This window comes from Manacus candei, unplaced genomic scaffold (genome assembly GCF_025592945.1).
Source record: "Manacus candei isolate 608988 ecotype Guabito, Panama unplaced genomic scaffold, ASM2559294v1 h1tg000050l, whole genome shotgun sequence".
Taxonomy (NCBI): Eukaryota; Metazoa; Chordata; class Aves; order Passeriformes; family Pipridae; genus Manacus; species Manacus candei.
The window spans coordinates 2,302,391-2,329,294 of record NW_026138098.1 but is presented as its reverse complement, the minus strand read 5'-3'; the positions used below and the strand labels follow the sequence as shown (position 1 = coordinate 2,329,294).

At 38.7% G+C, this 26,904-nt stretch overlaps 1 protein-coding gene across 4 annotated transcripts in view; it reads right to left on the bottom strand.

The window, feature by feature from the left end:
* WDR11 (WD repeat domain 11) overlaps positions 1 to 25,928 on the bottom strand; it is a 38,507-nt gene extending 12,579 nt beyond the window's left edge. Inside the window, exons 1-16 of one of the 4 annotated variants that reach the window (XM_051800374.1) lie at positions 25,727 to 25,928; positions 23,958 to 24,069; positions 20,150 to 20,303; positions 18,167 to 18,340; positions 17,065 to 17,251; positions 15,127 to 15,292; positions 14,645 to 14,759; positions 13,526 to 13,721; positions 12,385 to 12,488; positions 11,104 to 11,280; positions 9,349 to 9,433; positions 4,611 to 4,717; positions 2,707 to 2,782; positions 1,205 to 1,313; positions 768 to 892; positions 219 to 366 (exon numbers count right to left, since the gene is read on the bottom strand). In XM_051800374.1, the coding sequence (XP_051656334.1) occupies positions 219 to 366; positions 768 to 892; positions 1,205 to 1,313; positions 2,707 to 2,782; positions 4,611 to 4,717; positions 9,349 to 9,433; positions 11,104 to 11,280; positions 12,385 to 12,488; positions 13,526 to 13,721; positions 14,645 to 14,759; positions 15,127 to 15,292; positions 17,065 to 17,251; positions 18,167 to 18,340; positions 20,150 to 20,303; positions 23,958 to 24,069; positions 25,727 to 25,812 (2,121 nt within the window). In that variant the 5' untranslated portion in view covers positions 25,813 to 25,928. Of the gene's footprint in view, positions 1 to 218; positions 367 to 767; positions 893 to 1,204; positions 1,314 to 2,706; positions 2,783 to 4,610; positions 4,718 to 9,348; positions 9,434 to 11,103; positions 11,284 to 12,384; positions 12,489 to 13,525; positions 13,722 to 14,644; positions 14,760 to 15,126; positions 15,293 to 17,064; positions 17,252 to 18,166; positions 18,341 to 20,149; positions 20,304 to 23,957; positions 24,070 to 25,726 lie in introns of all 4 variants that reach the window. The other 3 variants (XM_051800375.1, XM_051800376.1, XM_051800373.1) reach the window with 3 other exon arrangements.
* Between the last annotated feature and the right edge of the window lie 976 nt (positions 25,929 to 26,904).

The following is a 26,904-nucleotide window of genomic DNA, read 5'->3' as shown; positions in this document are numbered from 1 at the left end:
AAAAAAATCATTTATTTCAATAATATTTTCAACAAAAAAATGATAGGATTGTGAAAACAGAATTGTTACAGTTTTGAAGTTGGAATTTGTATTTCAAATTTCAAACTACTACATTAGTGATCACTTGCTGCTACAAGGCATATCCTTGATTTTTTTTTCGAGCACTCATAGCTAAGAAAAAAATTAAAGCATCAATGATACAGAAAATTTGGACTCACATCAGGAGGAATTCTTGCACTGTCCTTTACTGAGTTCCCTTCTACTGTGAGGTGATAAACCTGCCCATCAGCACCTGTAAACACAAAGTGCTCTCTGGCAGAAATGTTCTGGCTCAGCTCTGATTTACTTTCAGCTTCCTGTAACAAGCTTTAAAAGGAACACAATGAGACATAATTATTTCTTTCTCGAGATGAGAATTGCAAGGCAAATTCTATTTAGTGCAGACAGGCAGCACAAAAAAATCCCATATATCCCTTAAAGCAAATTATCTAGAAGCAAGAGTGAAAATGCCTGGAGTCAAATAACAGTTTTACTTCAAGAACCAGGTAACCAAGGGGCTACAGACACACCTGAGAGCAACTTCAAAGCACATCAAAGTCCCACATATAAAATCTGAAGGGAGGACCATAAAGTTGTTTTGCCTGTTACATACTCAAGAATCAGATCAAAAATATTCTGTTCCCTGGCCCAGGGAACAGAAACAGTTTTTCTCAGGGTGGAAAAACAACCAGTGCTGTAGAAGAGCATCAGATCAGAGAGAGAGAGACCTGATGACAGAGGATTCCACGCTGGTCACTTCGGTGTCTGATGCCACCGTCTGTCGGGCCATGGCCTCCCGGGCTGCCAGCTGCTTCTTCCTCAGGCTTTTTAGGTTATGGGAAGGTGACCATTCCTGTGACAAATTGTCCAGGAAAACAGAAAAGACAAATGTTTATTCCCTCAACTTACTGTGGATTTATAACAATTTGTTTTCTATGATCCCTCCCTCCACCACTCGAGGGACAGACCAGGTTTTTCACCAGTGCCTCCCTTTTGCCTCTTTATGATGAGAGATGGAAATGGTGACAGATGAAATGGTAAAGCACTTTACATATATATATATATGATACAGATACAGTAACATTTTGCCACAAAAGTTTTCAAAGATTTTTATACTATCTCAACTTACCACATTTGATAAGCAGTAACAGAATTTATTCCTTACCAAAGCAGTTGCTGTGGGGAAGTTTTTAGACATCTCTCGGAGCAGAGTGCAGGTTCTGACATCCCAGATCTCCAGTGGTTTGTCTTTAAATACCACAGCCAGATACTGCCTAAAACAAATGAGAATTTACTACAGCAAAAGTAATCACTCCATTTTAGTTTGAGCACTTTACTGCACACGTATTGTTCATATCAGCACTCTGGAAATCCTTAAAAACCAAGAGGAAACAGAGCAAACTAATTCAGCTCAAATCCCCCTCTGAAGCTTGTGATTCCCTTGAGCTACTGAAGAGCAAAAGAAGGTCTGAAAAAGAGTCCTCCTCAAAGCTAATACACAAATTTCTGTCAGGTGGCTCTGCTCAGTTACTGTGAAGGAGACCAGGGAAGCAGTTCAGAGAAAGCAGCAGCACCTCTGATTTGGCCATGAGGAATAAATGAACATTAAACCACCTTCCACTTGTCAGTTATGTCTTCAGACTGTTCATCTGTGGAGTTACACAAGTATAATACCTTTAATCTACCACTTTTCACATTTAACTTGAAAATAGAGAGGCTGTGCAGAATATGTACTTTCTGCCACTGCAATTACCTCTATTCAAATGAATTATCTCTATTCTTTCTTGTTCTCACTCAGTACACTCTCTGCTCTCTTCATCTAAGCCCGTGACTGCTCTTAATTTTTAATGTGTTAGTAAGACCATTACAGGCTTGAACTCTTCCAAATTCTCTGAAATGTACACATACTTCTGAAAATATTCCTATGCAAGCTAGAGGACATTAATTTTTTTCATCCACTGTAAAGAAAAAAAAAAACTTCTAAGATTTAGAAACAACACCTTATTAAATTCAACACCACTTTAATTTCATTTAGACAGGAAAGGGAAGTAATCTCCCAGAGTACTACTATTATTATTTTTGATACTATGAAAACCAGGGTCTCCTGTTACAGGCCTGAGCTAAAAATAATGAGGACTTGATAGTAAACAATTTGGTCATTTATCATCTGACTTTTCAAACAACTGTATCTCACATCTGGTTTTCCAGTAAACAATTATTATAAAGGTGTGAAATAATCAGAAAAACTAATAAATCTGAAAAATCATCCAATTTTTAATACCAAGCTTCCTAGTTTTAAGTTAGGCTTAAGTTACAGAAAAGAGAATTAACTCATAACAAAATCAAAGTTGACAAAAAGTGTTCAGCACTTTTATTCTCCCTAATATTATCAAAATGCCTGTTTAGTCAACACAATTTTTATAAGAAATAAAATATTAAAGACTGATCTGGCAGTGTGATTGCATCCTGAAGTTACAGAGTCAACCACAGAAACACTCACAGCTTTTGCACTCGGAATTAATATTGTGAAGTATTTTTCTCTTGATGCTGTTGTACATTTTTCTATTCACCCTGGAGTGGTTTTTTTTCCTAGAATCTCTATGGTGTCATGAGGATCCTCATGGAGCAGAATAAAAAATATAAACCTCCCAGGGCTGCTGCACTCACTTCAGATGAGACACCTTTATCATTTCGATGGCCGGCTCGTCATTGCCTCGCTCCCCACGAAAAGCAACGCTCCTGCCTGGAACCCAAACACAGCAGAGGGAAAAGAGAAACAGTTACCAAACTAGATATAAACATGGAAATAGTTCATCAACAATTCTGTTGGCAAACAGAAATAGTTTATAAACCAAGCCAGAACATCCCCAAGTAACCCGACGTCTCTTACATTGCTCTTGTCATTGTCGACGTTTTCCTTCTCTTTCTTTCCAGCTAAAAGAACAAACCCTAAGAATTTATAATCTTATCCCCATAAGAATTTATAATCTTACTCCCAAAAAAAATCTTCACCCACTTGCACAAAGTGTTGCAGAATTACAGATGTTACACATATCATTAAAAGGAATAATGACCTACAAACACAGGGGTACCACAGCATCCCCTCTGCAGGTTTCATTCTCCTCAGCTTTCAAGGAAAATTCAAGTTTTTCAATTTTAGCTACTCTTGTGGCTGCCTGTAGCTAAGTTATTTATACTAATTAAAATGAATAAATCTATATACTAATTATAATGAATAAATCTAGTTATCAAGAATGCTGGTTAGAGCTCTCATGTCAGAGGCCAGGCTACAGAAAATCTTCCAGCTCCTTCTCATTAGTGATGAAGCACTTGAGGAATTTTCTTTCATTTTTTTGGTTCAGAAATGTAAATGTGAATTTTGTCTTAGTGTTTGTAAAGTAAACACAAATCAGCACAGTTTTCTTAACCCTAAAATAGAAAGCTGGGCACAAAAGTGATGGAAGAAGCAACAAGCAAACAGTTAAATTGCTATGCCTTTCTTGAAAGCTTTAAAGAGGAAATGTAACATTTTTAAGCAAACCACATGCTAAGGTCTCACTTCTGTTTATAAATGTTCAATACTGATTTACAAGCTGAGTGCCCAGGTAAAATCCCATTTTACATGAGATTAATATCACAATGTGTGTATCTTTTTGGTTTGGGTTTTAAACAGATGAACAAAAGACATTATATGGAAAAAAAATTAAAATAATGTCATGTTACAAGAATAAACTCTTTGTGCAGCATCCTGGAAATACAACAATTGAGTGTTTTCCATCAGCTTAAAAAACCCCACTAAAAAAAAATTGCTTTATTCTACATACAGTAATTCAGAATTAGCCATGTATTACAAGATTCAGGCTCTTCAGTTAGAAATTAAGTGGTTCTAGGTTTTCACATTCAAAAATAATTTAAAATTATTGAAGTGCTTCCTATTTTGGGCTAATTTCCCCAGTTACACCTCCCAGTATCGTGCAAATACTGAGTTCTATCACAAATATGTTTGACATCTATTATGAGGCCAGAATAGCTGAAAAACACACACAACCTGTTCATTTTGCTATCAACAGTATCTTTTAAAAAGTTATTTATTTTTAACCTTACCAGTTCTTTCTGAAAGTATCAGATTTTTATCACTGAAATACTTATTTTACACACAGTCACACAGTCAAATTCTGGCCATGGGCCTGATCTACCTGGAAAAAATATCTGTTGCCAACAGAAAGCACAATAAATGGTTCAACAGTATTTCAGGTGCACTTGAAGCAGTGGGTGCACACTCTGACAGCACACATTTGGAAATACATGCATTTTGTGAACAAAATCCACCACTAATACTGGTGCTCTGTGACTCCTTCTAAACCCCCTGCTGACACTTATTCATATATTTTTTTAGTCAGTCCAAGGCACAGATGTTTCTGCAAAAGTGCTGGTTCGGGTCTGTCTGTGGAGCACCAGACAAAACACATCGTGTGGCTTCACAAGGACAGAAGAGCAAAACCAGTTAAAACTCTTCTTTACTGTTTCATTTTTTCATGACAACAGGAAGAATAAAAAAAGGAAACACTCACCTGTTGGGAGGTCCACCAGCTGCAGCTCATTCCTGACCAGGCCCAGATTGTTGGGTGTTGATGTGGCAAAGGAAATGAATCCAGTCAAGCTTATCCACTCAATCCCCCTGGGATCAGAAGGGAGCACATGGAGCACGTCAGCCAAAATATTTCAATGGCCAGAAAATAACCTGAAGTACAATTAATCTTTTTTTTTGTGCATATTCTTCAAAGCAAACAGCACAGAAGTGACTTTCTGCACTTTGTGGAAACATCATATTTAAGTATAAAAATAAGGTATTAGTTTTACAAGTATGATGGAAATACAAAGTTACTGAATTAAATTAAAGAGCAGCTTTCTTTTCAGACCACACTAGTTCTTTGGTTAAAGCAAAAATTTCAGCTAAAAGCACTGTCAGCTTTTGCAGAAATCCCTCACACAGAGTCAGCCCTAGAGGGGACTAAAAGCACTGCTCTGATTAAGTCAGTGGTTACTATCAAACAACTCAAATTGGCCAACATACAGAAAAATATTTATATGGATAGCAGGGCAGGAGGACTTCATTCCTTCAGTCCACAGAGAGGAGAGACAAAGATGATAAAAAATAGAAAGGCCCTGAAGAGATTTTAAAGGCTATCATTAAAAAAATGAAAACCTGGTGATTTTTTTTATTCTTTTTGCTCACTCCAAGGCAGCTCCCAACCAAATTACCTCAGTGCTGCAAGGATGCAAAATTACACTGCACACAGCACAGATGGATTCTAAGAAAATTCTTAGAATCCACAATATCTTAGACTAATAACCCAGAGCAAAGAGGACAGAAAGTGGCACTAGGTGGTACTGTTCCAAAAGGAGATCATCCTCCATCCCCATTTCACTCACACACCTTGTGCCTGCAAAAACTGCTGAGTGCTTTATCATTTTGACATTATATTGACATAAATCAAGGAACTAATCTCAAAGAAAATTGAGACTGGTCTTAACACATACATATGCCCGACTTAATTTTAACATGGATAAAAGGATTTAGGTTTTCCTCAAATCCTTCAAACACAGATCATTTAAGAAATGTTCCCAGGGCAACCAAGTCTTCTGTTACTTGAATTGTAAAATCATGGTGTGCTTTGCAAGAATATATGTGAAATATGAGGGAGATAAATACCAGTATTTATGATTTAATGCCAGTAAATCCAATTCACATTGTATTAAGTAGAAGTTCCCCAAATGTAGTGTAGATGGGTGAAAACAAAAAGCACTCCCATAATATTTTGCACATATAATTTACAGCTGTATTTATTATTTTAGTTCAAAGCTTTAAAAATATGGGAAGCTTTATCCCTAAGCCCTCAAGAAAAATTAAAAATTTAAGACCCAGCCTTTTTCCCAGCAGGACCTATGAAAGTTCAACCAATAATTCCAATCCAAATGAGAAGCACTCGATGATTAATTGAAACATTACAGGAATGATTGAACAGGAATCTACAACTGTGGTAACGTGTGACATTGCAGGTCTCCAAAGGGTCATAAATACAGGGAGCTTTCTGAAATGGAAGAAATGGCAATTCTGACACCTTTCCATTTTTTATCTGCTGCTCCACTATGTTTTTTGGAAAAAGCCCAGGAACTCATAATGCACTGTTACTGCTGGTAGTTATTCACCCTTCTCCTTCAAAGACCTGAAGCATTTTCTATAGTTTTCATCAGCTTGGGTTTAACGGGGCAAGTCCTTTTTCTCTGCTGCTGCCTGGCCATCTGTCAATACTCATAAAAACCTACAGAAACCCCAGACACTCATCAGCAAGAGGAAACCTTAGCTTGGCTAACTGCTTGCACCTGAAACAATATCACCTTTGTCACTGTCAGACAGGCCAACTGAGAATGTGAAGACAGTGGTTTAAACTCTACTGAAGGACACCAGTAATGCCTTCCCTATTGAAACAGCTCCATTTCCTCAAAAAAGACATCTTTGCCCTCCAGAATTAAGGGTTACATACAGCTGTCAACTGTTGCTCAGACTGAATCCACTCTTTAAAATTATAAAATTCAGGGATTCTGTACATTCAGCTTGTCTCAGTTACTTCAGAAGTGAGACTCAGTTGTTCTGATTAATGTTTCCAATGCAAACAAATTACAGAGGGTACTGAAGGGGATAAAAACACAAATTACTTTTCTAGTTGGGAATGGATTGCTGTGACTTTATGACATGGCAGCTGCTACTTAAATCTAAGGATTATAAGAAAAAGAGCAAGATAAAATTGGAAATAAAACAATATATGGGACCAAAGTGACAGTAGATATTTTTCATTCTAATTTCTCTATTCAAGGAAAGTTTTTTTAAGGAGGTGTAGAATGTTTGCAAAGCAGTTTCCCAAAGGGCACTCAACTTAAATTCAAATGTTGAAGCAACTTCAATTCAACTGCTAAAACTTGGATGTAATGCCATAATTCCCACGTTTTGCCTGCAGGCCATAAACATCCCTGTTACAATCAGTGAGATTTTAAATTTAAAAATAAAAGCTGTTGCAGCCTTGAACTTGCTGAGCTTCAGTGCAAAAGAATGAGCAGCACTGCTCCAGTCACAGCAATCTCTCTATCAGGACAAGGAAAAGCAGCACTGAGAGGTGCAAATGTGCCACTGGACCAGAAGAACATTGGAGGCATTTTATTTCCATGTCCCAAATATATTCTCTGCATTGAAGATGGATTATCATCTCCTGTTTTGCCACAATAGCTTAGACTGGTCCATGGAGAACAGGGATCAGACTTTGGTATTTCATGGTTCTTCTAATTCCCTTCAATAACAAGAATTATTGGAATTCTCTCTAGTATTTACTTACATAGCTCTAAACAAACAGTGAAACAGCCAAGCAATACTCATGGATAAAATAAATATTCAAGGTTACTCCTAACTATGAACTATCTTTAAAGGACAGAAAGACAGTTCTTCCTCCTCCTAATCACAATATAGAATTTCAAAGTTTAAATAAAAACAAAAAAATCAGCCTGTGAATACCTATGTAGCTTCTACAAAAGAACACTTTAATCTCAAAAAAATTCTAATTGCTAACACCCAAACAACTCATTACTTTAGCACACTTGATTTGCAAAGGACAATTGCCTTATTTTTATTACATTCTCAAACTACAGAGCACTGAAAACTCTGCTGGCCTGGAGTTACAATTCCAGGGTATTCTCAATTACATACTAAAATAATGATGTTCCCTGAAGGTATATTTTCAGATACAGAGGCATTATCCAATCTATCTGCATTTTACAGGTAAAGTAAGAATTCCCACTGGAAGAAAAACTGTTGCACTCCATGAAAATTAATTAAAATCAGAAAGAATCCCTGTGCCTCAGACTACATTGCTTGAAGCATTCCTTTCAACTTGTAAAAATTCTGTGGAAAGTCATTCAGACTATTAAGGCTGGGATTGAGGAAATTAGAACAAATATTTAGAAGACTTACCCAGATACCAGCTTATGGTTAAACAGAATTCACAAACATTTTATTTTACTTCTAAAAATACCACTTGTTGAAGACAGTTGCTAGAAAGACAATGTGGTCCTGAAGTTTCTCAAAAACTGCAAACTTCTGACAAATTGAAAGGCCCAAACTAACACTACTTCTAATAATACACAAAGCTTTTTTTTCAGAAGTGTATTTATTTCCTCCTCTCTATCTTTTCAATCTGTGAAATGGCAGTAGCAGCTTTTATTTTGAATTCTAAAATCACTTTAATAAAGGACTATCCTCTTGTGCTGCAGAACAGAAAATAAAATGAAAATATTTTCATAAGTAGTTGATGGGATGAAACCATAAAGATTCAAATGGTTCAGAACAGAAAGCGGAATTCTTTTCTTACAGTTCCAGCTAATCACACCACAAACATAAATAAACTTACCTAATATTTGTGGCAGATTCCAAGCAGGTTTCCTTAATGAACTCTCAGAACTACCTATTCTCAGTTACCTCTATTTTTCTTACCTTTTGGAGAGTACACAGTGAAATGCAGCCCTTAACCAGATAAAGACTTCATGACACAATTCTAAGATAAATTTTTACTAATATCAGTACTAGAAATATTTCACTTTTCATGCTTAATTCTGTCTGGAAATATGTATCCTGTTGGGGAAATATCCAGTAAGCACTATTTTTAATATCTTTGCCATTAGTTATCCAGAAACTTCTGCCATGGTGTGCACAATGTGTACACAAACACACAGTACAACAGCCTTAAAACTTATTCTGTTCCTTCTTAGGATGGATAAATACTGATTCCTCTATTCAGTCTTTAAAATCTTTCAACAACACAATTATTTTGACTTCAGTCAGGACTAGATCTGTCTCAACAGCTATTTCAGCCCCAGGGGGACAAAGCAAATAAACCCTGAGACACAAATCAGAATTATTTCAAAGGACACAATCCATGAGTCCTGACTGTTACACTGAAAAAAAGTTTCTCGTCCTAAAAAGACTTCTTTGTACTCCAGTGACTAAAGAGGCTGGAAGGAGCTGATATGCATCGTAGATCAGCAGCATATACTTGTTTCAATGTCATTTTTATTCCAATTTTGGCAGTGTTTTGCAGCTTATACACAGCAAAGACACTGTTGGGGTGAAGACTTGACAGGAGATTTCCTTGAGTGTCATGAACAGCAAGGCAGGACACCCACACTACTGCTGGAACACCAGTCAGAGGGTTTAGGATTTGTTTCCTAGAAGGATTATAGTAGGAATTAAAATGAAAATCTTACTTGACTTCACAGGAATGGATGCTTAACTCCTTGTGTAAGACTCCACTTGTGAGGTGAAACACCAGGACAGAGCCATTACTTGTACCTATAAAAAGAGATTAAAAAAATACAGACACACATTTTATTCTTCTCTTCCATACTTTAGTGAAAATGCAGGGTTTACAGCTATTTCTCTCTCTCTTTTTTTAAAAATTCCTGTAACTACTACATTTTACAATTTTAGAAAAGGCACTTTGATTTCTAGCACTAAAATCCGAAATATTAAAGCCATCCAGTGATACCCACTTGGATCAAGACTTTTCTTGAACCTACTTATAGAGCCTGGAGAAAATCTGCTCACTTTTTGCATTTTCACAACATACCCACCCAGCTGCAGAGGAAAGGAGTGTTTCTGCTTGGTTTGATTCCTGAAGATGAGTAAATGCCTCAAGGAATTTTACTAATTGTTATCCACCAATAATGCCAGGGGAGAATCATGGGCAGATTTTATTGAATCATTACAGCAATTCTGCTTTCTCATTCCTGAAATAATGACCTCTTCCAAATTAGAAATCAATAACTTGGTAGGTATTATCTTCAACTACATCAAAAACCTTCAGAAACACTGAAAGTTATAATTTTCTATTAGGCACTTCTTTATACTCAGATCACTTCACAAAATACAACAATGGATACCTAAAGAGTAATTCAGGTACCTTAAGTCAAGAAAGACCTTGCTATAAATGCACTTTATACCTACTTGTTTCCTAATCCTTGTATTTCACTTGTTTTAAGAATTACAGCCTAAAAAAATCCAATTTTAGTAGCATCACATCATGTCATGAGAGCCTGTCTATGTTTTAGAGCACAATTCTAGGTGGTATTTTAGCTCAGTAATACCAGAATTATGGTGTTTTTGTTACTGGATTGAGATCCTCTTTGCAAACTCCTGCCCAACATTCATCTTTGTAATAATTCCCCCACCCCATCCAGGAATCTAGGAAGGCTCTACAGCACAGGCAACATCAGGAATAACAAGACTCTCCCAAGTCTGACTTATGACAGACACAGATTTGGACTGATATTTAGATATTCTAAGAGTATGTTGGAAGAACCCAAATCCCAAGGTCTAATTCTACAGTGCCCTACAATCTTTATATTCCAGCATCTCTGTGTCTGCTCTTCCAGCCTGCTGACAGCAGAGGCAGCAGCCTGCATGGCTGCACTGTGAGATCCCTGATGTGGTCTGAAAGAGCACACTAGAAAAATCAGATTTAAACAGGGACAACTCAGAGTTAATAAATCAGGTGCTCACTGGCAACTATTCTAATACCCAGATGAGTTTAACTACATTTGGAATAAGACAGAATAATATGCTTCAAGTGTATTTTTAGATATTCAAATCAGAACAAAAATTAAGTCTCTGTAAAGTTCATTTCCTTATTCCAGGAATGGGGGACTGCAGAAATCTGTATTTCTTGATATTTAGAATGAAGTGAGAGCAGCATATAAAATGCTGAGTGTATCAACAGACCAGCAGCATAGTAAATGAAAGGATAAATACAAACTTGCTACTGTATTGCAATTTTTCAGGTAGCATTGCTGAAACTCAAGGCAGGCAAGAAGAATCCAAGGACTATCACAGCTGAAAAAGGGTCAATATCTTTAATTACTTACAAAGGATCAAAAGACAGATTTTTCTCTTCTGTATTAGCAACTATATTTGCATTTAATATCTACTCTTCAGAGCAATGAATAAGCTATTGAAGGCCTTACCAACAGCCAGGATTGGCTCATACTGTTTGATGTTCTTTGTTGTAAGGGGTGGGCACATGCGGATGGCAAAGGGAGGCAGAGGGAGCCCTGAAAGGAGGCCAGTCAGCAGGAACTTCAGGTGCACTTCTTGCAGAAATGAGCTCCTTAACTGCTCTTCTCCAGCACCTGCACCTTGCCCTGCTTAAAAATTAAAGCTTTTGTTAGTAATCAGAGATGTCATGGAAAGTTATCAGACACAGAAATTTATATCATTAAATATTACAAATAAGGCACAAACACATTCCTTCCTGTTTAGCTCTGTGTGAGGAAACTTTTTGGAAGACTGCACTTCTACTAATTCTCCAGTACTAACTTTCTCTCCTAACCCTAAGAAGAACATAAAAAAATGTGAGAAAAGAAAGCAAGTGCAATAATTCCAGTCTTCTTCCAGAATTCAACCCCGGACAGTAAAGTGCAATCTACCTCCTGAAATAGTGAATTGTCTCGGGCACAGCAATAAAGACAGGCCCAAAAAAGATGTAATTCCAGTGCTGTGCACCTTCTGCAGTCAGCTGAACAAGTCCAAATGTTGTAAGGAACAAAACCAACGTTAGTTGGGATGTCAATGACTACAGGAAACGCACGTACAAGAAAAATTCATGGAATCACAGGATGGTTTGGGTTGGAAGGGACTTCAAAGCTCATCTCATTTCAGCTCCCTGCCATGGACAGAGACACCTTCCACTAGACCAGCTTGCTCAGAGCCTTTTCCAGGCTGGACTTAAAAATTCATGCCCTAAATGGCATCTTTAAACACATGAGATAAAGTGAAAATGTGTTAAGGTACCTACACCAGCTCATCCAGACACCTCTCAGCAAATGCAGCTCCAAAGCTGCACCTTTGTATCTCTGAGCAGCACGAGTCGCTTTTCCAGCAGAAATTAGTTTTAAAACATAAACCTAAGCATCTTAATGGGAAATTTCTCAATATTGAAGTAGATTTCAAATAGCTGGGATGTGTTACATAAATTGGCTTCATCTGTTTGAGATTAATATCAAAAAAATGAAAGTGTTTTGGCCAAATTCCATTTTAAAACACTTTTTCTTTTCCTCAGAGAAAATGAACTTGAAGCATTGGTCCTCAAATGGATTCATTTGATAATTTCTTTAGCAAACAGGAATTCTTTAATTTCAGAGTTACTATTTAAATTGCACAGAAAACAATTCTAACAAATGCAGTTCTCAAGCTAAAACACACAACCATTTAAAAAACCCTGTAATATTAATGAAAGCAATTCTTACCAATCATGTTGTCTAATGAGAGGTCTGGAAGTTTATTTTGGAATGGTGCTACAGGAATTCCACAGAAGGAGACTGGGGAATACAAAGGTGATGCACTTGAACTGCTGTAAAAGAAACGAAAGCAAAATGTTTTTCTTTAAAATCTCACTGCAAAATACTTTGTGTTCACATTTTCATGATGACCATCAAATCCAGCAGTATCAAGAGCTAATGAAGGAAGACTCCTTCAAAATCCATTAAAGACTCTGTGCCAATTACAAATATGCTTTATATCCACAATCCTCAAGGCTCAGTGGCTCTCATAATGTTATTACATTTTTGGGGGGTTATGTAATTATGACAAAGATCAGTGTTTTGGAAATTACTCTTAAGGACACAAGAAATAAAACCCAGGAACATATGGATTCTAAACACCTTTCCTGGATATGCAGCACAAGGAATCCAACCAGCAGTATTTTTGAGAACACCAAGAATAAAAATATTAAATCACTGATAAGCAACAAAAGGGTTTAAGTTGAAAATCTGGTACTACTGACATTTGAAAGTGCACTAAGAAATTTATTTATTTTACAGCAGTTAGTTATTTATTTCAGTTATTTATTTTATTTATTTGTGTTATTCAACAGTACTTTCAAGGGTTATTGCAGCATAACAACCTTAACACATTGAGTGTTCAAAGAACTACATTCCTTCACAAAGTATTTGTAGAAACTGCTCAAAATCTGAAATTCTAGAGGCTTTGTACACAAAAACATTGTTTATACCACCATATTCCAGCCACCTGCTGGGCAGCTTCATATTGTTCAGTGTCAAATTCACACAAACAAAGCAGAAAACCCTTCCCCTTCTGGAAATGTAGTTCTTTAAAGACTCAGGTGATGTCCCCCTAAAATAATGTGAACATTCATTCTATCTTTTGTTTTCTTACTTCAACCACTTAGGATGGAATTATCTCTTAAAGAAAAAGAGGAAATACAGCTCCTTCACTTCCCCAAGGAAAGGGAACTAATCTTTCTGGATGACACATTTTGTTCCTCTTCCTTTCATTCCCACATGTCACAATACCAAAAAAACCCACTGAAGATCATCACAGTAAATGTAACAGATCGAAACCATGGTAAGAAAAAATAAATTCCATTACCTGTTCCGAATATTTCTGCCAGAAACACTGGATTTTAATTCCCAGATCATCACCCTGCCATCACTGACTATGAGAGCTGCAGAGTTCTCATTCACTGGGCAGCACACCATGCTGAAGGGTCGCACTGTTTTGGTCACCCTGATGGCATCACACTGACTTCTTAAATCATAAACCAGCTCCTGAACTGGCTCTGGATCTGGAACATCAATGGCCCCACAGAGGACAAATAATCAGAGTGAAAAACACGTGATGGGATCAACACCAGAGGCACATTTGAAGCTCTCTGACTGAAATTCATGTTTGGGAAAAGCAATCAAAAACTACTGATCTTGCTGTACACAACACAGATCTGGAAAGTTCTCCAAAATGTAACTTTATCTTTAAAATATCTTATTCCAAATGAATCTTGCAAAACCTAAAAAATAACTGTTTAATAGCTGGGCACAAAGTGCATCTGCTCTCCACAATCCAAAATTCCAGGTTTACTGGCAGACCTGGAAGCCAGTATTGTAGCTCACCAGAAATTAGCAAACTGCCCAAATCAAAACAACCACAAAAAAATCACTTATTTACATTTACAGACTTATGTTTTCCCTTTTTTCCAATCTGCTCCATTACATTTAAAAGACCCTTCTTAGTAACATCTCATAAAAGAGACAGAAGTTTAATAATTTAGATATTAATCTAAAACCCATATCTTAATTCTAAAATCAGTTCTTCCAATTGACCAAATGACTTCCAAAACCTTGTGTTTGCCTGAAAAATATGTCCATTCTTAAAGATAAAAAGAACACACTACTCATCTTTTATGTATAACATTCTTGTATCTGTGACTGCTAAGCCAGTTTATAATTAAAGTATTATTTAGTGCTAAAAGGATTTTTCAGGATATTAATATAATCTATTTTGCACTTAACATCAGAGAAGTCAAAAACCACTTTGGGAAAAAGCAGCACAAATTTAAATTTAAATTCAATGCACAGGGAGAAAAACACTAGAAGGGCTGTAATTCACCATCCTATACGAGGCATGATGGTTAATACTGGTGTTAAATTATTAATTAAAAGGTATCAAAGGACATTAAAAGGCATTTCAGCACGTTTTTGACACAAAACTTACCTGGCTCTTCACTTGGAGTTCCAGTTATGCTGCAGTTGGATCTGCGAACCCTCAGGGTTATACAACCATTTTCATGGAGGCAAAACAACCCATCCCTCTGGAAACAAGGAATTACCTGCACAGAGAGACAGACATTATATCACATCATCAAAATTTCAACCTTTGCAAAGGGCACTTGCAAATACAACACATGGATTGCTGATGTATGAGCGAGTCATAAGAAATGTTACCATTAATGCAATGTTTCCATGATTATTTTTTTTTTAGGTACAGGACTTGTGACTGAGGAAGTCAATTAATGTGAAAAATTAATTGCAAGGTTTTGTTTGAATTTTTTGCTGCTTCAGAGGACGTTTTTCCCCCCATGAACTAACTTATTTTCATTCTCTAGAACTAACCAAACAACTCTCAGCGGCTCACCAACTTATCTATGATCTTAATAAATTATTTCAATGATTAAAAACCCATCAAATCTTCATTACCTGTATGAAAGGCACGCCTGTTCTTTCAATTGCAATCACACCCACTGTCTGATTCACTTCCAGGTCAAGAATCAGAATTTCTCTGGGGTACAACAACAGCATGTAGTTTCTCTTGGAAGGCAAATATGACAACTGGAGACAGTCATTGAGTGTCACAGACTCAGCACTGTAAAATGTCAGACACAAACATTTATCAGGCTGTGTCACAATAAAATTAACAGCAGGATTTCTCCTGCAGCTGCATTTGTTTCAAGTAACCCCTATTTTGATCACGAGGCAACTGCAGGTTTCCACTGAACTGTTACAGCAGTGCAGAGCATCACTGAGCTCCAAAAACATACCCTGTTGGCTTTTGTCTAAATAAGATTAGAGAGTAATTTTAAAAATAGCATTTCATTCAAATGGAACAAGTGTAATTCTTGCACACCTCACATACAAAGCAATTCACTTAGGAACAGTGCTGGCTGCCTTGACATTTACTGACATTCATGGGAAATTACCCTTAAACATATTGCTTACTCCAATTTTTATATTGTTATGCATATTACTTTATTTGGAAATGAACTGAACCAGTGTAGCAAGAATCCCAGTGTTCAAAATTCAGAGAAAGTAGCAAAGAGAGGAAAGTTTATCATTTTATGAAAGGTGATCAGGAGATTAGCTGCAAGATAAAGGGGTTCCTTAGGGACGTGGAATCCAAGGAACTTGGGTCCTGTTGAAGAAAATCATCCTCATCCTGTGCTCAGTTTTCAAAGCCTCTGAACTCATTTAATGGATGATCCCTTTGAGGGGTTTTGTTTGTTTTTAATCTCATTCCACCACACATTAAACCTCTTCACACACTTCCTGCACCTCATTCCTTGCTTTGGGGCTCGGAGTCCCCTTTTGTCTGCACTTTCCTGACAATCTCCTGCTCCTCTTTCCTCAGAGTTTCCTTAAACTCACATAAAACCCCACAAATCATTGCTGCTACAATTTTTCTTCCTTTTTTTTTTTTCTCATTCTAGTCTTCCTATTCTGGATTGAAAAGGAGGGAGAAAAGAGAAGCTGGTCATACCTTTGCCAGTATTCATATTTAAATTAAAATGCAATCAAGAGAAAGCATCTGTTAGTTTGCTGCTAATGCAGAGCACAAATAAGGCTGCAGCAGCCTATGTATTGCCTCAATATTTGCAAATCAGGCATTATAGAACACAAAATTATAAGATCATGCCCATTAACTTCATATAAAAATCTTCTCCTCAGTCAAGTCTTCTCCTCAGTTTGCAATTTAAACTCCCTATTGTAACAGAGTATAAGTTTCTAATTGATACAGCCTGATCAGTGGGTTCTCACATTTGCCAGAGGTTTGAGAAATATTTTTAATGCTCAAATAGAAAATAGAAAAGGAAGAAAGAATTTCTAATAAAAAAATATAATCTCAAAATGCAACAACTTAAGTTTTAGAAGGGCAGAAAATACACAAATAGGAATGAAATCATAAAATTCTAATTTTATTTATGCACTAATCATTCAGAAAATGCCTCCTGCTGCAGTATCATGTACAACATTAGAATGACAACTCTTCTTAGGTATCTGCATAATTTTTATTCTCTAGCTATATCACTCCTCAATCCACAATCAAAATGAATTATGGGAGCTCATTTTCATCTTTTTTTTTCCTCCACTAAGAAAGCTGTTTCTGAATTTACACCTGCATAAAAATCTGTCAGCAAAAGGAGAAAATTATGTCACTTGAGTTATATAAAATATGCTGAGATAATATGGTGGTTTTTATGAGCAGAACTGGATGCCAATGTTATATTCCTAAATATTACCTTCACATCTGCCTACCCCAGTGAATCTTCTTTTTTTAAACTAATTATCTTATAGGCTATTATATCTATAAGATGTACAGGTACACAAAACATTATCTGAGAAGAAATATTTGCAACCTACCTGGGTTTTTCATTACTGATTAAGATTTTTACTTTATCAAGGGCCTTTTTGGCCCCTGTAGCAGCAGCCAGCTTGTTGTGAGAAGGACTGGAATGGGGACTAGAGATGTAAACTTTCTTCCCTGAGCTGGCAGGAGCTTTGGAAGGAGAGAAGTCAGAGATGAACACTATTCCTTCACTGGTGAGCACTGCACCAAGAAAAAAAATAAAGAAGCAAAATTCAATGTGCAATTTGATTGTGGCATTCCAGTTTAATGACATCTCAGTGAGGAGAAATGCTAATAACTTTAATAATACTCTATCAGGGAGAAAACTCATCATTCTAGACCACCAGCACGTTCTACTGAAAAAGCAGCAGATGGCACATTACAATTAATTAATATCCACAAAACTCACCTTTCAAAATGAAGTTTATATTAAAAAAATACTGTATTACTGGCAGAAACCCAGTTATTCTCTCCCATAAACTGTTTTTCTTTAAGCTTCACAATGCAAATAGAAGAGTTGTGTGCACATTGGCTGTAACACCATTTTTTGTTCTCATGCAGAGCACGGCTCAAAGAATTATTAACTCATGTTATTTATGCTGCAGAATAAAGTTTTGGCTCAGCTGCATAACTAAGATGTCTACAGAAGGCTGAATGGTATTGCAGATAAACCTCCCCCAAAATTACAAAGCCTCAAACCCTGCTGTCTCATTAGAGATCAGGACTGATGGAGCTGAATTTCAGAAGAAAATGGTGACTCTTTTATTTCTCTCAGTTTCTTTCTGTTAAAATGAATAAATCTTCCCTCCATCCCCCCTGATATCTGAATTGCTTCTGATGCTCACACTGTATTCCTTAAAAAAAAATCCTTTCTGTTGAAAATAACATTTATTCTTGGTCTACTTATTGGAGTCTCCCTCAGCAGCCACCCTTTTGTACTTTTTACATTTCACATTGGCCAAAGACTTCCCTGTCTTTGCTTCAAGACTCCTTCATGGCATTTATGACATTATTCTCTCCAATTCACTACATTCAATCTCAATATTAACATTCTAGCTTAACATTTTTCCTGGTCACATGCAACCAGGTCACACTATTTTATACAGATCAACTTACAAGCTAAGTGTGATGGATCAAAGGGGTCAAATGAGAAAGACAGGATGTTTTCAGCATAACTTTTCTTCCAAAGTTTGGTGCCTGTGTCTGCATTCCACAGTACAATATAGTTAGGAGGGTGAACTGCAAGCAGCAAATCTCTAGAAGCATCTTGATTCCACAGCCACTGCATGTCTGGCAAAAGAAAAGAAGGAACAACAGTGAAATTCATTTAAAAAATAAAGTTGTTCTATTTTAAAGCTACTCTTCTTCTATGCCTCATCTTTAATGGAATTAATAGTGGCTTGTTAGCAACAAGATGTTTCTGTTTCACAGTTCTAAAACCTATTATAGCCTGACTTTATGTTTTTAACAATCAGCAACAAACTGGGTTGCACATGTCTACACACATGCACAAAATCCATGTCCTACCTGAAGAAGTCACATGTTTCCAGCCACTGAATTTCTATCTGAAACAACCCATTGTACTATATAGAACCACTGCAGAGTCCAAATTAAAAGAACCATACACCATCCCAATTAATATCTGGGAAGACACTGTGAGCCATAACACCACCTAAAATTAATATTTGAGATGGTATCAGTATTGGACCTGGAAATAAATGTCTTCTCCACTTCAAACACTTTTTCAGAGCTGGTAAGTGCTTTTCCCTGGGTTTCACAGAGAAGAAAAGAGGAAAAAAAAGCAGCCACGTGTGTCCAAATGTGTTACACTGGAACTTAACAAAAGGTTTGACTCCTTCTCAGCTGAATGCAAAGTTTGCATCAAATAAAAGGAGAGTGCCTTACACTGATGCACCACTTTTCACCTCCCTGAAACAGTGAGGAGAAAAGTGTGAGGCTTTTTTCCTGAGGCCCCAGCTGTCATCCCATAAAGCTCTTGCAGATAACCCAGAGAACCAGATCACTCTGCTGCTCAATCTCTGTATTTGCACCACTTTCTGCAGCTTGGAGAAAGTCAGAGGCCCCAGAAACACATGGAAAGGAAGGGAAAAGAAGCTGCTTTTGTTAGAGGTTATTGCTGAATCAAATCAGTGACTGAGGACAAATCAGAATTTTAATTCTGTTGCTTATTAGCCTTTTTCCTTGCCCAGAAGCTTGGAAAGCCTTCACTGGGTTTGAAAAAATGGACAAATCTCCAAATTTCTCCACCCAAACTCCACCAAATATTCAGTGAATCGGTGTTAGGAGTAAATAAAACCCAACTCATAATGCACACACAAACAAAAAAGTAATAAAACTAATAAAATTAACTGCAGCCAATAGAAAAAAATTTCAGTGACTCACTATCAGACTTACAATATTATATCTTCTTGCACAGGATTTATAAAACCAGAATAACAAAAACCAAACAACCTATTTTCATAAGCAGGTTTTCATATAATAGGAGTTTAAAAAACCCACCAGGTATCACATAAGCATCATCACAAGTTTTTGAAATAGTTGAAAGGCTCAAAAAAAACTTCTCTCTCTGCTTACATTGCAAATGTGTGTTATCATACTAATATATTTGTTCAGAAGTAGCTACACAATGAGCTATCTAAATAACTGTCAAAATATATGTGCCCAATCAAAACCTTTAATTTCTATAAATGTAATGCTGTTAAAGCACTGCACCCCCTCAGATGGCAGCAGCACCCAGGTGCAATTCAAACTGCACCACAACCCCAACTGAAAAGCAGGAAAATGTACTTGACACTGTAAATGTTATTACTGCAATCAGTAACATCCATAAAAGTGGATGCTAACTTTTTGCCTTGGAAAACATCACCATAATGAATTAAATCTCACAGCATTCCTCTGGGAGACAGTAAATCTTACATTTCCCCATAAAAACAGCAAGCAAACATACAGAAGGCTGGCAATGCCAACAGTAGAATTCACTGTCAGAACAGAGAACAGCTTATAAAACACAGGTGATGGATTTGTACACAAAATGCTCCATAAAACACCTTCCATAGAAAACCCATCCACTCTCATTACCTTGAATTGGTTTGGAATGTTCCTGTATTTCACAGCGAGCTGTTCCCGTTGCCACATCCCACACGATGATTTTCCCTGTGGCATCAGCAGAAGCCAAACGTAAGGAATAGGGGGAGCCAACGTTGTGGTGGTAATTTTCTTTAGCCCACTTAACCTGAACACACAGAGGGAAGGGGGTCAAAGGAGACAAACCCATATAATACACACACTTCATATTTTTCAGATGGATAAGCAAAGAACAATGAGCTCAATAAAAAGCATTGTAATGGTTAATGTCAACAGCACCTGTGTAAAATACCTTTAAGCTTCCAGCACTTGTGCAAATTTAAGGTAGGTCCCAACTTTGCTGCATGACTGCATGGCTGACATTCTCCAACTACATAAATCAACAGTCCCTGTTCCTGAAGGTAACTACAGCAACCCAAACAGACACCTTATGTATATAAACAGTTTACTCAAATATTTAGAGCAAACTAAGTGGCAATATTTATGGTTCTGTGGGCATCCACAAACCTGTACCCACTGATCTCCAAACAAATGGAAGTGGAAAAGTTATCATCCAATTTTTATATACGCCCTAAAACATGTCATTTTTGTAATCTGACAAATATAGGTATATTATGGTACTGGGGAGGAAGGAAGGTTAAGTCTTTCATCTCTGTGTTGTCTCATAGCTAAATAATCAAACAAAGAAGCTATTATTGACATTTGCTAACTTTTCAGTCCTTTTCAGCCCACTGATTTCCACACACCACTTTCTGGTTTGGGATTTCAAGCTTCATGGGCTTGCAAGTTGGCAACACCTGTGAAAACTCCGTGTCTTGAAATCTGAAATATTTTGTCTACAAGTCTTCCCAGGTTAAAAGGGCACAGGCAACACTGATTTCTCCCTTATCTTTTTAATATGGAGTTGTTTTGTTACCTGCTTTTGAGGTGAACTTCTGTCCCTAGGAGAGACTGAAGACACTGACAGAATAAAGAAACCTTAATGCAAAGCTAATGGGAACTTACCTGCTATAAAAATTCCACTACAGCTACCTGTGTGCTGTCACATCACCTGACAGTGAAAGGGGGAAGCCAAACACAGAACTTTTCTAGTTATAAACTCAAAGCATGTTTCTACCTGAAACACAAAGAATTCTAGAGAGACTCTTCTCTACCTACAAATTTCATTTTTGCAGTTCCTGCTTCCCTGCTGCTCAAAAAAGAATCACCCATGAGGATATCTGCAATTACTGTAATTGTAAAAATCTACAAAGCCATTTCTTCCTCAGTTAAAGACTTATTACTTCAAAGCAAATTCCAAGTCCTATTTCTCAAGGGAGGAGTTGTCACCAAGTTATGAACAACAAAAAGGAGATCTTTGCTAACCAGAGCCCACATGGTGCTATCACAACATAAATCTCTTTTCTCTCTGCAGTCACACTGCTCCAACAAGGTCCAACACAGGACCTGACCCTCTGCTAAAAGAAATTATTTTCTTATGATATTGGTCACTGCCTTCAAAATACAGCAGCATCTAGTCAGAAATAGGAACCAGAGGTGACTTTTTTTAATGTTCACAGTCTACCTCATCTCATTTATAATGCCTTATTATCTCTGTTTATTAATACATCAAAAAGGATACAAATGTAATGTCAATCCTCTCATTCTAGTGACAGATCAAAACCTTTCTCTTGTAATTAGATTTTCCTCTGCAGAAGCACGCTTTCAAGTACTCTTTCTAAAGGTAAAATCAGATATAATCCACTCTGTACAAGGCAATCAGTCTCCTACAAATACCTTTTGTACAGATGGGCAACAAAGATCAATCCTCAGTGAATCCATTACCTATTCCAGACACAGTTATGACAACCAAAAGCCAGGAAGTATTTAAAGTAAACCAGTAAAATGCACTGCAGAAGGATTATGAACCAATTGGTTTATTCTTTGCTTTTTAAATTAGAGATGTGCTGTGTTTTGACATTTTTCAGCACTGAAACACAGGTTCTTGAGGAGAAGATCCCTGGAACACTGAGTTTGCTGGTGTGAGCCTCTGCTACAAAGATTTTGTCAGACATACACTGCAGACTTCTGCCAGATCCCCTCCAGCTTATTTACACTCTTAGCACTTACAAACTCTTAAAAAAAATAGGAATTGAAGAAAATTTCTTACAGATGTAAAGGTATCTGCAGTGATCATGACCTCATAATAATTTCCTATATAATGCCTATTTCTTAAAGTAGAAGGGAATTTCTTTTCATTCTTGCACCTCATGAATTAGCCATTTTCTTACAGCATGTTTCTGTTCCTAGAGCTTCAGGAAGTGGTTTTGAAAAATTATCTTAAAAATTAATGGACTTCAGCATTCGGTTTCCTGCTGAAATGATGTTACTCCTCAATGCCAGTGAATGTAACCAAAACACATTAAGATGCATGGATAAAAAAAACTAACTGTGCTACAATTTATTATCTAAGTCTCAAAAAATGACATAAAGGATCTGTTTTGAAACCTAACCCTTATAACTTCCTTTTTTTGCCAGTCAGTTAAAAATTCTCTCTAATCAAGCAAAACTAATTCCTGAACTTTACAATCATTTTTAAAAGCTACAGTGTCATTATCTGTATGACTCTTGGTCAAGACCTTGTATGGACCTGTATCAGTTTTGCCCTACCCAAAATTTTCACTCAGGATTTGAGCAGTCCATTTATTATTATTCAAAAGCTCACTTGACTGAACTCTGCAGCACAAAAATATACATTATCCCATATAAAGATACATAAACAATATCCACTACTGAATATCCTGAAATTTCAAAGCCATTCACCAAAAAACTGGCAAATCTTTTTCTGCACACTAAATTACTTCAGTATGCAGAAAGAAATCATCATAACATGATACCTCAGAAGTCAGTAAATTATCAAACCTAAAGACAAAATAATTGTGTTTAATTTTAAAATACCAGAGTGGCCACGTCTGATATAGTACTAATGTATCTATATGGAAATGGATATTAAAGAAAATTCCATGTGGGAAAAAATAGTGTGTGATTTGCAGAAGGCACATTCAACCTTTTACTACAAAAAAACCCCCATCTAAGAACTTATTATTCTTCATACATTACTGACTGCCTTCTAAAACAGCACTTGTGCCAAGGACTGTTAAACATTATATGTGCCAGCCAAACATTCCTCTAAACCCCAATTGAATCTGTCATTGAGCACAATCAAAGAAATGATGTATCAAAGAAATACATCCTGTTCCACACTTGACTCAAACTCTGCAATTTCAAGTCAAGGGCCTTCAAAGGAAAGTTCAGGTGCCCTATACTTGAACTTAAATTTTAGCCAGTTTATATCACTAAAATAAATGTTCAGTTTTGTCTGCTATTGTTCCTGTTCTCCAGGTATGAACAGAAGAAAAAGCTAAAAAGTAACTCTCTAGACAAATGGTGTACTTCCCACCATAGGGGAGATCAGAAAGGGCATCAACAAAGAGCTTCATTTGATATTTTGTAATATCCATTTGAAATTCTCTCATGTTAAAAGCTCTCCTAAAAACATTTCTGTGTTCTGTAACACTAAGAGATTTTTCTAGATATTCAATGACCTCTATATATTCTATAAAGATATACCAACAACCTCAGCTCAAATTTCAGCATGTATGGTTTGACTCAGCTGTAACAGAGATCTTGTAAAATATGGGTATTTTACAACACATTTTATCTGAAAATCAAGTGCAATATCATGTCAAGTATTTACAGTGATTTAGAAAAATAACATATTCAACAGAATCAAGTAATATACCTTAAAACATGCACAGCTCACCTTGACAACACTAGCTTTGTGTCTTTCCAGAACCTGTAAAGTCTGAGCAGTATTGGCATCCACTATCAGCACAAGGGAATGACATCCATATGCAATCAAACCTTGCCAGCCCCTGGAAAAGCACAAACCACCATCAACAAGCAAAAAAACAACAAAAACTCTGCACATCAAGTATGAGACTTTTTTTTTGCTGAGTTGAATGTATGCTACTGGACACAATATTTGATGTTTATCAGCTTTTATTAACATAAAAACACTATAAAATGCCATTGCATGTCTGCTGAACCACTTGCTGAGAGAACCCTCAGCCACCACAAAGCATTTCTTTGTGCTCATCTGTAAAAACCCTCTTCTGTAAATTTAAGACATTGCACAGGAATTCATGAAGAGCATTCCCAAATTTTACATGTAAGAACACAGGTAAGAAATATATTTGCCACCATATAATTAATTGCATTTCTTTTATCTATTCATTTATTCTGAGACTAAAAAGTAGCATGTAAACATTTATTACACTAACAGTGAAAATCTGCTGAGGCCTGTGTGACTTCAGAAGTTTATCACAGAATCAGAGAATGGTTTGGGCTGGAAGGGACCCTGAAGACCATCTCATTCCACCCCTTGCCACAGACAACTTCCACTAGCCCAGGTTGCTCCAAGCCCCATCCAACCTGGCCTTGGACACTTCCAGGGCTGGGGCAGCCACAGCTTCTCTGGGCAACCTGTGCCAGGGCCTCCTCACCCGCCCAAGGAAGAATTCCTTCTAATATCTAATCCAATCCTACTTCCCTTCTGTTTAAAGGCACTCCCCCTTGCCCTGTCACTACCTGCTTTTGTACAAAGTCCCTCTCCAGCTCTCTCGCAGGCTCCCTTCAGGTAACCAATGACACCTACGAGCTTTGGTGAACACCAGGCAACTGGCAACAGTCAAAGCAGAAAAAGTTTCAAACTAAGCACTTCTGAGCACTTTGATGTTCACTGCTTTGCAAGCTGACCAACCTAAACGCTACAGTTTTAAACCATGCCTCGGTCCAGCTCATTCATTTTCGCTGCCTGGCGTTCAGCAGTGTTGGGGACACGAATTACAGCCCAGCTGAGAGAACTCACTGCTCAGAGCAATGAATGCAAGAGTACAGGTACTGCCTCTGTACACCAAGTCTCGAAGGCAACAGGAACAGAAACCAGAAGCTGCTCTGATCTCCACAGTTCAGGAAGAGAAACCAGAAGAAGCTGCTCTGATCTCTACAGGTCACGGCACCGGCAAGATCTCCGCCCAGAGAAGGGAATCACAGAGCGGTTTGGGTTACAAGGCACCTTGAAGACCATCTCGTTCCAACCCTCTGCCATGGGCAGGGACACCTTCCTCTATCCCAGGTTACTCCAAACCCCGGCCTTGGACACTTCCAGAGATGGGGCAGCCACAACCTCCCTGGGCAACCTGTGCCAGGGCCTCCCCACCCTCAAAGGGAAGAATTTCTTCCTAATATCTAATCTAAACCTCCTCTCTTTCAGTCCGAACCCGGAAAGGCCTGGGCCGTGCTCGCCCATGGCTTTGTCCTTGCACAGCGCTGGCCAGCAGCAGCTCCCCGGGCTCCCGCCCGCGGCCTCTCCCGGGGATCCATCGCTGTCCCCGCGCTCCAGCCGCCAGCGGGGGCCGCGGGGCTGCGCGGACACCCCGGTGTGGGGGCAGTGCCGGGGCAGAGCCGAGCCCGACCCGCGGCTGAGGCGAAGGACCGGGACCCCCCTCCCGCCCGCCCGAGGCCCCTCACCAGTCCGCAGCCCCCCGGTTGGGCGCGCTGAGGGCGCCCGTCAGGGTCCGCGCCGGCAGCTTGATGTTGACGGTGAAGCGCTGCATGGCGAGCCCCGGCAGCGCCGAGCCCCCAGCGGAGCCCGGCGGGGAGCGGAGCCCGGCGGGGCGGCCCCAGCCCCGGTTGCCGCTGCCGAGCGGTCCCTGCCCGGCACCGCCCCGCAGGAAGCGCCGCCTCGGCTCCGCCGCCGCTCCGGCCTCCGCCGGGGCCCCGCGGCTCGGGAACGGCCGTTCCGGGGCCGCCACCGCCCCCTGCCCCGGCAGGGTGTCTGTGTGAGGGGTGTGAGGGGTGTGAGGGTGTGAGGGGTGTGAGGGGTGTGAGGGGTATGAGGGTGTATGGGGTGTGTGGTTCCAGCCCGCCCACCCCGGTTACAGAATCACAGCATAATTAGGGTTGGAAGGCACCTCCGCAGATCACCCAGTCCGACCCCCCTGCCAAGGCAGGGTCGCCCGGAGCAGGTGACACAGGAATGCGGCCGGTTGGAATGTCTCCAGACAGGGAGACTCCACGACCTCCCTGGGCAGCTGTTCCAGCGCTCTGCCACCCTCACCCTAAAGATCTTCCTCGTGTTGAGGTGGAACTTCTTGTGTTGTAGTTTATGGTTGTTGCTCCTTGTCCTGTCACAGGTCACCACCAAAAAAGAGTCTGGCACCATCCTCTTGGCACCTGCCTTGGAGATATTTAAGTGCATTAATGAGATCCCTTCTCAGTCTTTTCTCTAAACTAAGCTCTGTAGCAGTCTCTCCTCATAACAGAGATGCTCCAGACCTCTCATCATCTCTGTGGCCTCTGCTGAACCCTCTCCAGCAGCTCCTTTTCTTTCTTGTACTGAACAGCCCAAAACTGGACACAGCAGGGACACCCCAGAACAGCCACCAGGGCTGGGGACAGGATGCTGCGTTGGTTGTACATCACACGGATGGGAAGGGAAAGGCTCCGTGGGGATGCCAGAGATCCTGTGAGCCTTGGCAGACCAGCTCCAGGGACAGCTGTGCACCTGAGACACCTCAGCAGGAACAGGGTTCCCTGTCCCATCTCCCAGTGCTTGGACAGTGAAGGTTGTCCTCATCGCTACTCATTGTGTTGCAGCACCACAAGGCACCAAGCCCTACCTAAGCAACCTGTCCTCCAGCTGGCCC